This window comes from Cydia amplana, chromosome 18 (genome assembly GCF_948474715.1).
Source record: "Cydia amplana chromosome 18, ilCydAmpl1.1, whole genome shotgun sequence".
In the NCBI taxonomy this organism is placed as follows: Eukaryota; Metazoa; Arthropoda; class Insecta; order Lepidoptera; family Tortricidae; genus Cydia; species Cydia amplana.
Window position 1 is genome coordinate 15,584,219 of NC_086086.1, and position 12,591 is coordinate 15,596,809.

Consider the following 12,591-nt stretch of genomic DNA (forward strand, 5'->3'; position numbering starts at 1 on the left):
ACAGAAACGAACTTCTGTGTCATTAGATAAGGCCCCTTCAGAGAAATCAGCAAGTCCAGTTCCATCTGACAAGGCTCCATCAGAGAAGGTACCAAGCCCAAAGCCATCTGAAAAGTCTCTGTCTGAGAAGGCACCACGCCCAGAACAATCTGACAAGGCTCCTTCAGTGATAGCACCAAGCCCAGTACCATCTGACAAAGATCCTTCAGAGAAAGCACCAAGCCCAGCGCCATCTGTCAAGGCTCCATCCGAGAAGGCATCAAGCCCAGTACCATCTGACGAGGCTCTCACAGAGAAGGCTCCAGTCCAAGCACCATCTGACAAAGCTTCCTCTGATACGGCTCCTAGTCCTATACCTTCAGACAAGGCTGGCAAGGCCTCATGTGACAAGGCATCCAGCCCAGTACCATCGGAGAAAGCATCTAGCCCGGTACCGTCAGACATGGCTCCATCTGAAAAAGCACCAAGCCCAACACCATCAGACAAGGCTCCTTTAGAGAAGGCGCCCAGTCCAGTACCATCGGCACCATCTTCAAGAGCAGACTTAGTGCCACCGGAAAAGGCTCCATCTGAAAAGGCACCTAGTCCTGCACCGTCAGATAAAGAATTTGAAAAGGCAATAAGCCCTACACCATCTGAAAAGGCACCTTCCGAAAAGGCGCTTAGCCCTGTACCATCTGACAAAGATTCTTCTGACAAAGCATCTAGCCTTGTACCGTCTGACAAGGTTTTATCTGATAAGGTTTCTAGCCCAGTGCCATCAGTGCCATCTTCAAGAGCAGCTAGCTTAGTGCCATCGGAACAAGCTACATCTGTGAAAGCGGCAAGCCCAGTACCATCTGACAAGGCACCAAGTCCTGCTCCATCTGATAAAACTCAATCGGAATCTCTATCTAAAAAAGCTGTTAGCCCAGTACATTCGGACAAAGCGCCTAGCCCTGCACCGTCTGAGAAGGCTTCAGAGAAAGCAGCAAGCCCTGTTCCTTCTGACAAGGCTTACTCTGAAAAGGCATCTAGCCCGGTACCATCGGAGAAGGCCCCTTCAGAAAGAGCATTAAGCCCTTCACCGTCTGACAAAGCTACGTCGCAGAAGGCTTCAAGCCCGGTACCATCTGACAAGGCATCTTCAGAAAAAGCAGTAAGCCCTACACCATCAGACAAGGCTCCATTGGATATGGCTCCGAGCCCAATACAATCGGCACCGTCTTCAAGAGCGGCTAGCTTAGTGCCATCGGAGAGAGCCCCAAGCCCGGTGCCTTCTGATAAGGCTCCATCAGAGAAAGCTCCCAGCCCAGTACCATCTGAAAAGGCTCCTTCAGAGAAGGCTTCAAGCCCGGTACCATCTGATAAGGCACCGTCAGAAAAAGCTTCCGGCCCGGTACCGTCAGAGAAGGCTTCCAGCCCGGTGCCTTCTGAAAAGGCTCCATCAGAGAAAGCTCCCAGCCCAGTACCATCTGAGAAGGCTTTAAGCCCGGTACCATCTGATAAGGCACCGTCAGAAAAAGCTTCCAGCCCAGTACCGTCAGAGAAGGCTTACAGCCCGGTGCCTTCTGACAAGGCTCCATCAGAAAAAGCTCCCAGCCCAGTACCATCTGATAAGGCACCGTCAGAAAAAGTATTAAGCCCCTTGCCTTCTGACAAAGCTCCTTCAGATGCACACAGGCCAGTACCGTCGGAAAAAGCACTATCTGAAAAGGCTTTAAGTCCCACACCGTCTGAAAAGGTACCTTCGGAAAATGGACAAAGTCCAGTACCATCAGAGAGGGCTCTTTCAGAAAAAACAGCAAGCCCTGTACCTTCTGACAAAGCAACTAGCCCAACTCCATCAGAAAAAGCGCCATCTTCAAGAGCTGATAGTTTGATCCCATTAGAAAAGGCTCTGAGCCCCATGCCATCTGACAAGGCACTGTCAGAAAAGGCATTAAGCCCTACACCGTCTGACAAGGCCCCATCTGATCAGGCACCTAGTCCGACATCTTCAACTAAATCAGACAAACTCGTCGAAGAAACTATTTGCCCGACAAGCGTGCATAATTTGGAGGGTATAGTATCTAGTGCCGTGATAAAAGAACTAGTTGATCCAGCTCTTGATAAGTTGATTGCTGATATTGGTAAACCAAAAGACAAAACCACCGATAAGGTCCCTGAAAAAGTGGCTAGTCCACTACCGTCACACAAGGCGCCAAGTCCAACTCCATCAGATCTGGCATCTAAAAAGGCACCCAGCCCTACCCTATCGGAGAAAGCACCATCGAAACGAGTACCCAGCCTAGTCCCTTCAGAAAAGGCACTTACTCCAACACCCTCTGATAAGGCAGCTAGCCCAGTACTATCTGATAAAGCCTCATCTGAGAAAGAAATTAGTCCGACGCCGACTGATAAGACCATATCAGAAAAGGCACCACTAGATCTGCCATCTAGTCCATTACCGTCGCATAGCGAAAAGGATATACCAGATAAAAAGATTTCTACTCCTGACAAAACTAGAAAATTTGACATTGAAACATCGGTTGACAGTACTCCAAGTACTGATAAGTCGGAAGAAACAATTATTAGCTCTTCTGAAAAAGTAGACGAAGAAAAGCCATTAACCGCGTCAGAAACAAAGCCACTTATGACTGAAGTAGGTAAAGAAGCCAAAGTTTCTGGAAAGGAAACAAAGGAAATGACAGTTGACGAAAAAGATATAGATGAAAAGGATAGGGCCGTTAAAAGCGTTAAATTAGAATCTACGTCTGAATCAAAAATGACATCTGAAACAGATAAAGAACATACATTTGAAAGCATTAGCCATGTAACAGAATCTGATGAAAGTTACTCTAGTATGGAGTCTAGGAAAGATTTACACGAAGAACGATCAATTAGTGGGAGTAAGCAAACATTGAAAACTGACATGTTTTCAAAACACGAGTCCTCATTACAGGAAACCAGCCATAAATCAACTAGCGAGGAAACGAAATCTCATTCTATCAAAAAGAGATCAGTAGAGCATGAAAAGCTAAGAGACGCATCAGATATATTATTATCAATATCTACAATTGATAGTGGCGTAGATAGAGATAGTATGACATTGCATGATTCATCAGAAGACGTTTCCAAAGAAGTTAGCTTAGAAGAAAAATACAGTTTCGAAACTACCGAAAAAGACAAACGATCTAAAATGTTTTCTGATTCAGAAACATTACAATCTATCAGTAGCAGTAGATTGAGCAGATTCAGCGACGAATCGTATACATCTACATTAAAAGAAATGGAAGTGTCTAAAACAGTTCCTGACTCTACAAGAACTGAGTTGGGATCTCCAAAAGACGAAATACCTCTTTCGGAAGCATCAGATTCTGGAGTACATAGCATTCCCTTGGATATTGATCAGTTGATGTCGAAAGGTGATGGTCTAACGCACATCAAAGATGATGCTGTGCAGTTCATGGAATCAATTCATAAAGCATTTAGTGATGAAACAGTACAACAAGGAATTAAGACCGAGGGAATGGAATCCTTACTAGTTTATTCTGAGGGCGATAGAGTATCTACACCACCTACAGTACCTGTTAGCCCGTTACCAAAAACTCCTAGCAGTTTCCAAGATATCAAGGTAAGTGAAGGTGTTCAAAGCGAAGTTACTTACGATAAATCTGATGGCTCCGAAGAAACTATAACTAAAGTAGTTCATGTAGGTGAAGACGTATTGACTCAAAGGATTTCAACGTCCACTGAGAAAGTACCCAAATTGATTAAGGATTCAGTAGCTGAGAATGAATCAGATCTCATGTCTCTTATGCAAAACATGGGTAAAATAAAGACGGAAACTGATACTGTTACCAAAATCATCAAAGAAGGTGAGAATGTTGTAACTCAAACAATAACTACTGTGACGACTAAAGAAGTGATTTCAAGGGAAGATGGTACACCACAAAATATTAAAACAACCATAGAAACAACAACACTGAGCAAGGGATCAGATGGTTCAACTGTCACTACGACAGATACTCAAACTTTACTGTCGGAATGTTCTTCCAGTCTTAAATCTACCTCACAAATGGATTTATATGCCAAAGATAGTAGAATAGATAAACTCTACCTCGAAAGTGATAAGTCTGAAACTGAAACAAGTAGCCAAACTAAAGAAACTAGGAAAGATGAGTCTTCCGCAACCTCTGATTTGCCTGCTCAAGTCCAGTACATTTCGGAATCAGATGAATCCGACGATGACGTTGAAACAACTACTATAGATACCGACGTAAGCAAACGCATAGTTAAGGAAAATAATGTTGATATTATGGAAACCGTTACCACTGTTACCAAAAAAGAAACATTAAAAGTTAATGAAACCAAGAAAATACGTACAACAGTTGAAACTACTGTTACAAAAGAACGCCCCGATGGTACTAAAGATATACAAAGGAATGTAGAAGTTACGACTGAGGAGCCAATCGCAGATGCAAGCAATATAGAACAAGCACTTAGTAATTTATCTATTCTTGGAGAACCTGAAGAAACAGAATCAGTTGATTCTGAAGAAGTTAAACAAGATACATTTATTATCAAGCGAGTTATAGTCACCAAGGTTATGAAAACGACGTATGCAGATAGTAATGGAACTCCAAGGAAATTAAAAACTGTTACAACCGTAACTACTACAGACAATTACCCCGACGGTTCTTCTCGTACTAAAGTAGATGGCAGTACATCTATTACAGACATAGAAGTTGAAGAAGTAGTCGAATCACCTGAACTTGCAGATTACACGGTAATTGATAAGTCAGTTACTGTAGACAAACAGGAGAAAAGTGTCGTCAGGAATGAGAAAAGTGTATTGCAAGTTGTAACAACAACGACTACTAAAGAAATTTTATCATCTGAGGACAAAGGTAGGAAAAAAGTCAAAACTACAGTTGAAACTGTGACTGAGACTCATTTACCTGATGGTGTTACAGAAATTACCAAAGATGTAAGGGTATCTGTATGTGATTATGAGCTAGAATCAACTGATGAGGAGACTGAAAACTACGAACAAATTGGGAAGCCGTTAAAAGATGTAACTACAGCAGTTGAAAATGTTACAGATAATGGAATAACTATTAAACGTAAAACTACCGTCACAACTATTAAAGAAGAATTCCATAATAAGGAGAAGAACGTCAAAAGAGTTAAGACTACTGTAATTACTAGGATTGAAGATGAACATCCTGATGGCTCTGTTATTACAAAGACAAGTGAAAAAGTGTCTATCGTTGAGGAAAACCTGGAAATTACTCAGGTTATAAAAGTTCAAGGATTAAGCGAGAGTGGGCCCATAGACACTACTGATGAAATGGATGATGATGGCCAAGTAGAAGCTATACTATTGGAGTTGTCTCCAGAAGGTGAGCCTGAGGAAACGGAGTCTACAGAAACTGAAGAAATAAAAGATAAAAACTTAGTTATAAAGAGAACAGTCGTTACCAGAATTGTGAAAACAAAATACTCCAATAGTCATGGAGAAATAAAGAAAATCAAAACTGTAACGACTGTCACAACAACTGACCGATATCCTGATGGATCTGCAAAAACCACAGTAGACGTAAACACGGCTATAAAAGATATCGAAACAGATGTTCATCAAATAGACCTAACAGACTTCCCTCAAGTAGAAGATAAATCAGTAGATGTCGATACTAAAGATAAAGTAGTGATGCGAGATGGAAAACAAGTGAAACAAATCATCACCACTACCACTACTAAAGAAATATTGACATCATCTGATGGATCTAAGAAGAAGATTAGAACAACCGTTGAAGTACTCACCGAAACTAAGCTTCCAAATGGAACTACAGAAGTTTCTAAAGAAATCAAGCTTTCTGTTGCTGACTATGGTACTGAAACCTTTGAGGAAAATCTAGGAGGTTTTACTCCTGTTGGAAAGCCAGACGAGCACACAAGTTCAGAAACTGAAGAAATTACCGAAAATGGCGTTTTTATTGTTAGAAAAACCACCATTACCACTATTCGGCAAGAATTGGAGAATGCTGAGACACATTCAAGGAAAGTAAAGACTATTATTAGAACAGTTGTAGAAGATGAACACCCCGATGGAACAGTAGTAACTAAAAAGAGTGAAAAAATATCGATTGCCGACGTTTTTCTTAAAACGCCACAGGTAGCTCAAGATGATGCAGAAATAACGGACACGTATATAGATGATTCGGAGATTGTAGAAGATACGACTGAAGAATCAGATGTTAAGAATGAAGAAATCAAGCAAGGAACAGTTACAATTAAACGCACAATTACAACTAAAACTAAGAAAGAAACACTGGCCAGTGCAGAAAAAAGCATAAAACGAATAAGAACGACCGTAGAAACGGTTACTGTCGACGAATATCCAGATGGTTCCACAGAAACTACTAAGGACGTCAAGATCACTATTTCAGAATTCCAAAAAACATCAGATAGTGATTTGCAGGCAGCTTTACAAGGACTCGATTCCACTGGCAAAATTAAAACTTCGGTAGACAAAAAGACAAATATCGTGACTGAACATGGACGTAAAGTTACTCAAACAGTCACCACATATGTGACGAAAGAAGAATTAAAAAACAATGAAACCAATGAAATAGCAGTTAAAACTGTTACAGAGACCTTGACAGAAAATGCTCAGGAAGATGGCTCAATCGAAACGACAAAGGACGTAAGAACTCAAATAACTTATCTGCCTATTGGAACTGGGCTTGACGACTGGACACCAGAAGAACTAGAAGAAATTGAAAAGCAACCTGTATCACAGGTAAACCCAACTCTTGAAAAATTACCTTTAGCGCAAAAGGAAGAACAAAAGCCTGAAACCAAGCCGAAGAAACAGAGATCACCCGTAGGCGAAATAATTACTGATACAGACACGTATACAAAAGTTATTAAGGAGGGCGATAATGAAATAACTCAAACAATAACTGTAGTAACTACCAAAGAGGTTATTAGCCCTGAAAAAATGAAGGTCACAGTTGAAACGATGACGGTAAGCAAAGGCAGCGACGGTGTGACAAAAACGACTAAATCAACTAAAACCACAATTTCAGAAATGAAAGAAGAATATGAAGAAACAATTGATCGAGGAGAAAGTGAAAAGTCGTTCTCAAAACTGTCATCGAAGACAGGTGATATGCGCAGTTCGTCTGCAGCTAGTGACGACTTAGATCATGCGGGGATTTCATCACCGCCGTCAGATATTAGTTCTAGAGGGTCAAGAGCAGCTGCTCAAGTTTGGGGAACAACAGAAAGTAGTGGCATGTACTACAGTGACGATGATGGACCTGGCAGCCCAAGTAGTACAAAGTCGCAAGTAGCACACTCACCCAGGTCAAATCTCAGTTTTGAATTAGACACAAAACATCAAGAATTAAACGAAGAAATGGTACTCGAAAAGCATTATAGTACAGCGACTGACCCTATGTCAACATCGATCTATGGACAGTTACCTGAAGATGATTCCTGCACATCTTCTAGTCACTCGGAGATAAAAACTGAATTCCATACGATTGAGAAACCTTTATCCAAATTAACTGAAGATTTCTTGACTCATGAAAAACTAAAATCAGAAGTAACACAGCGAATAGTAAAATCCGATGCCACTTTCCTGAGGGAGGCAGACGAACATTTCGAAAAGGCGATAGAAGAGCACAAAAAAGTTAGTGGATCAGAAGTAATTTCAAATATTACCGCTAAATATGAACTAGGTGAACAAAGTCACTCGAGTATTACACAAACTAAATCATCAAAGGAAGAAACTTTAACGTTGAAAGATCTTAAATCTGAAGTAAAGAAAACTGAAACAACTGCCTCTAGTTCCAAACAAGAATCTAGAACAGAAAAGCACGAATTCAGCAGCGAAAGTAAATCTAAAGACCCGATAGAGTCATGGGGCAAGCCTTTAGGTTTACCAAGTCCTATTATGCCCCCTGTGGATGGAAAGAGCACTCCTAAGAAACAAGCTAGCTCCGTTGCGAACAAGAATAAGCTTAACCAAGAGAAGAGTAAAGAGGCCAAGAGCCGAATAACGGAGTCTCCTAGTAAGAAGAAGGCGGTAGCTCCAGTTTACATGGAGTTGACGTATGTGCCTCATCATGGGAACTCATACTATTCCGCCATGGAGTTCTTCAAACGGGTGCGCGCGAGGTACTACGTGTTCTCGGGCACTGAGCCCTCAAAGGAGATTTATAATGCCTTGTTAGACGCGAAGAAGACTTGGGAAGATAAAGATTTAGGTAAGTGCTGTAGTTTTGTAGTTTTACATTTAAAATCGTCATTTATTTGTTTTATTTAATCTTTAATTTCACACAAGAAAATACAATCGTACAAAAGGCGGACTTAATGCTATAACGTATTCCCTATCAGTCAAGTTTCGGGCAAAGCAGATAATTTGTAAGCGGTGAAATATCATGTTGTATTAACAAAACAAAATACTTAGTACTATAAGTAATTACACAATTCATACAACCAAACATATTATACTAAGTATATTAATCTAAATAATACGTAGGCTTAAACATCCATTACATATATTATAGTTATATATACATATAACATTCACATACAAGCACATAATAAATCAGATGAAACTTCTGCCAATAACGTACTCACTGTAGATTTTTTAAATGCAAATCTATTCGGACACTGACGCGATTTATACACATACCTAACTAATATTTAATGTAATTTTTTCTACTCCCGTACCTTTATTTGTCATTTAAAAGGTCGTACACACACCTTTAAACCCCTATGTTATAGTTGTCAAGACAAGTTTTTAGTCTATTCCCCAAAAAAGTATTTGTGCATACACGCAGTATCTTTTTGGTACTTTTACGATACTTCGTGTAATCACCACTTAAAAAATATTGTATGAAATACATTGTTGCCAACCTGCCAACAAAGAAGAAAATCTCTGACAGATGAGTACTAAGTGCATTGCTGCCAATTTACAAAATATTCATTAGGTTCTATAGTAGAAACAATAAAATTGCTTCAGAAGTCAGAAACGCGCATGTGACACCCGTAATATAGCAAGATCCATAGACTACGAACACCGATTAGCGTTGCTTGTTAGTCTCCATAGGATACTGTGGCCAAAATCGAGAAAAAAAACTATCCAAAATTGTAATTCATTCAGCCTCATGAGCTACAAGAAGGTGTCGCTGACCAACCGGCCGTGGGACGCGGGGCGCGGTTGGCAAAAACCGAGAAAAAAAAACTATCCAAAATTGTAATTTATAGTTGGTCAAACCAATTTGTCAGTAAATAGGAACAAAAAAAACTATTTTTATCCTTTTCTTTTGGGTGCTAGTACTAGTGTAAGACAAAGATAGTATGATTATCTCTGTCTATGTTTGAAATAAGACAGCCCTTTGACACACTATAACTAAGAGCAAGTACCAGGGCCTCATGAGTTACAAGAAGGTGTCGCTGACCAACCGGCCGTGGGGCGCGGGGCGCGGTGGCCGGGTTTGGTTTGTTTACCTACATATATGTCCTAATATGATTCCACTTGTTAAGTATTATTTTTGTTGAATGAAAAATATTTGTTAAATTTACAATATTTTTTCAAAGTAAGGCTTGGTCGTAGAAAAAGTATTGTATGCAACGTTGTTTAACTGAGTCAAAAAATACTCGTGGCGTCTTTATTAACAATTTTCGGCTTCGCCTCAAATTGTTACTCACGCCACTCGCCTTTTTTGACCCCTCTTAAACAACGGTTGCATAAAATACTATTTCAACTAATATTAATTTTGCGTTTAATTTTCCAGAAGTGACGATAATCCCGACCTACGACACCGACGTCCTCGGCTACTGGGTAACAGAGAACGAGGAGGCCCTTGAGAAGTACAAGATCGACCTCTCGCCCTCCGCATCCCGCTGCACCATCAACCTCCAGGACCACGAGACATCCTGCGCCGCCTACAGACTCGAATTCTAGGTGTCGGGTCTATTTGTGGCGTTCTCATCCAAGAAGTGAGCCCAAACAACAGCCGGCGCCAGAAAAATGGAGGCAGTGTACAGCGCCGCGCTCAGAGCCCACTACTTCGAATGAGATGCTTGCAAATAGTAACCCCAATGACTTTGTGATATTTGAATGCAATCAAGAGACTGCGGAAGAGTTTGATAAAATCATATAGTTATAGTGCTGTGGCGTGCCGAACATCGGGCCGAGTCCTTAACCGCATCCAATCTTTGAAAGTCAATACCAATTACCAAATTCTCGACCTAAGAACAGAAACGTCCATTTTTTTCTAAACTGTTTTCTAGTAGCTTCATCGATAACAGTACATGCCATTTAAAATATATTTCTGACGATATTTTTGAATTTGGTCTATACAATCGGTAGTGCTTTTATACACGATATTTAGCGTAACCAGTCCATATTGTTTAGCCGAAATCCGCTTGTGCGAATATCAAAATTTTTGACAAATTATTTTGCTATCGCATTTGTGAAATTTTAATAGTTGTACAAACTTAGCTTGCACGCCAATTTATGTTAAGGCTTGACATGGACGTCAGGATGCGTCGACGATCGACAAGTACCTTAATTAGGATGACATTTTTAAATAAAGCGTATTAACTGTCTTATAAAGACGATTAAAGATTTGAGGCTAGATTTAGTACTAGCCACGTGTAATAATTGTTAGTCGTGTATCACACTATTGTTACGTCGGGGTGACGAGGAGGCGCGGCCGACCTGATGTATCTTTAAGATTTTCAGCCACTGTTTTTCACTCGAGCTTTGCGATGAACTGACTGGACAAGCCGCTGGGCACAAAGCATTTTATATTGGAACAAGCGTTGATTGTTTGGAAAAATCCTGCGTTTCTAAACTTTCCTCGCTTGTTGTCGGTATAGCGGCTGTCACCCTGCCTTCCTTTCGCTTTAGTTCAGATTTTTTACCGATCAACGTCTTCCGCGTAACGAATGATACTTGTTCGCTTTAAGGAATTAGATTCAGCGTTTGAAAGGACCACATTCGCGGAAGGCGTTCGATAGTACTCCTTACTCAGCCGCTCCCGTCACCCCTGACACCAGTGAGCCTAAATCGTTAGGTAGAGAGCTTAACCCATTATAAAATAAATGTTTTAGTAGGACTATTACAAATTGAACACTCTATTTACCTTTGTTTGTGATTTGCTTGTTGTGCCGAAGTTTAACTGTGACATAGTTATAACGATGTTATACTTTCGAAGTCAACCGTGATAGTTGAATCTCTTGCGTTAAAATTTTATTGGCGATTTTTTGGCCTATCGTTTACAAATTTCTAGTCGCGATCCAAATATCTAAGAAGGTAGTTGTTATTTTGTTCCTAAGGCCCTCCATTTTTGCCGAGCACATTTGAAACAACATTACGATTTTGTCATGAAATTATTTAAAATGTTCTCGGCAAGACTGGATCTAGCCGTTGAGTTCTAGAGTTTCTAAAACCGTTTCCAAAACGAAATCCTCATGTAATTATAGTAACTACCTTTAAAATAACTCCATTAGATTATTTTTCAATTACCGCATGTCAAATGTGTGCGAATGTGATATGAACTAATGAACTCATCATTATTTTACCATCTAGATTTAAGCTGCCAGCTTCCCGAGGTCCGATGTACCTTCTTACCTTAATAATAGTAAAAACGAAATCTGTTTGTTATAACACTATAAATGTTTACCCAACGCCTACCCACTGCCTTGCAACGGCCCGATATGATCGAGTGTGTATTCATGAAGGGGACTTATTTTTGTTTTAAGACTTGATGAATAAAGATTTTCAGTCAATTAATTTTAAGTCATCCATAGTATTAAGCCGATCGAAACACCGTTGTCGCTTACTTTGCCAACCTCTAATAGTGGATAAAGAAAGAAAGCACCAGCACAATCTAACAAAAAACTAAAAGAATACATTTAAAAATGCTATTAAAAAGTTTACATCTTCAAATACATAGGCGGTATATCAAGGCAATGACTAAATCATTGTTAAAGATGTGTCAACTTATGTTATTGAAGATGGAAACAGGTAATATAAAGAATGGTAATCTATATTTATTTTTTGTGTTGAAAAGTTTTCTTCAAGGTTTATTACATTGGTATATGTGTTTGTGTGTCGGTTGATGTGAGCACAATATTGTTTTCTGTGAGTTTATGCTAAGTAGGGGACTAAACAGGGACATGGATGGTCATACCTTAGTTCTTCGTATTAAAGATCGTAAGGCGAATCTGCTTCATAGTTATTGTATTGTTTCTAGGCTTCTCGGCCTTGATTGGTATTTTTTTAACATTTCTGCAAAATATGACCATTATCTTTCGACCTCTGACTTGGAGATGACTGTTTAAAATCGAATGTCAAAATTAACTGGTCGTGTTGCTGAAAAACCAGCATACTTTGAGTATGCCGATAATATTAAAGAAATTTAAAAGAATACCAATCAGCTTAAGTGAAAGCCTGGCCCAAAATATTGTATTTTATAGCTAGAACTTTAACTAATTAATGCATACTATTAGAAATAATAAAATGTTATTTAAAATTAAGATTGTATCGGCTTAGTGAACATCAATAGCTCTGGTAAATAAATCATTATTGAAATTATTAAA

At 39.7% G+C, this 12,591-nt stretch overlaps 1 protein-coding gene across 1 annotated transcript in view; it reads left to right on the plus strand.

The window, feature by feature from the left end:
- Positions 1 to 12,591, plus strand: part of LOC134656629 (microtubule-associated protein futsch) — a 204,021-nt gene extending 191,430 nt beyond the window's left edge. The window contains exons 9-10 of the mRNA XM_063512186.1: positions 27 to 8,240; positions 9,777 to 12,591. Coding sequence (XP_063368256.1) covers positions 27 to 8,240; positions 9,777 to 9,946 — 8,384 coding nt within the window. The 3' untranslated portion in view covers positions 9,947 to 12,591. The remainder of the gene's footprint in view (positions 1 to 26; positions 8,241 to 9,776) is intronic.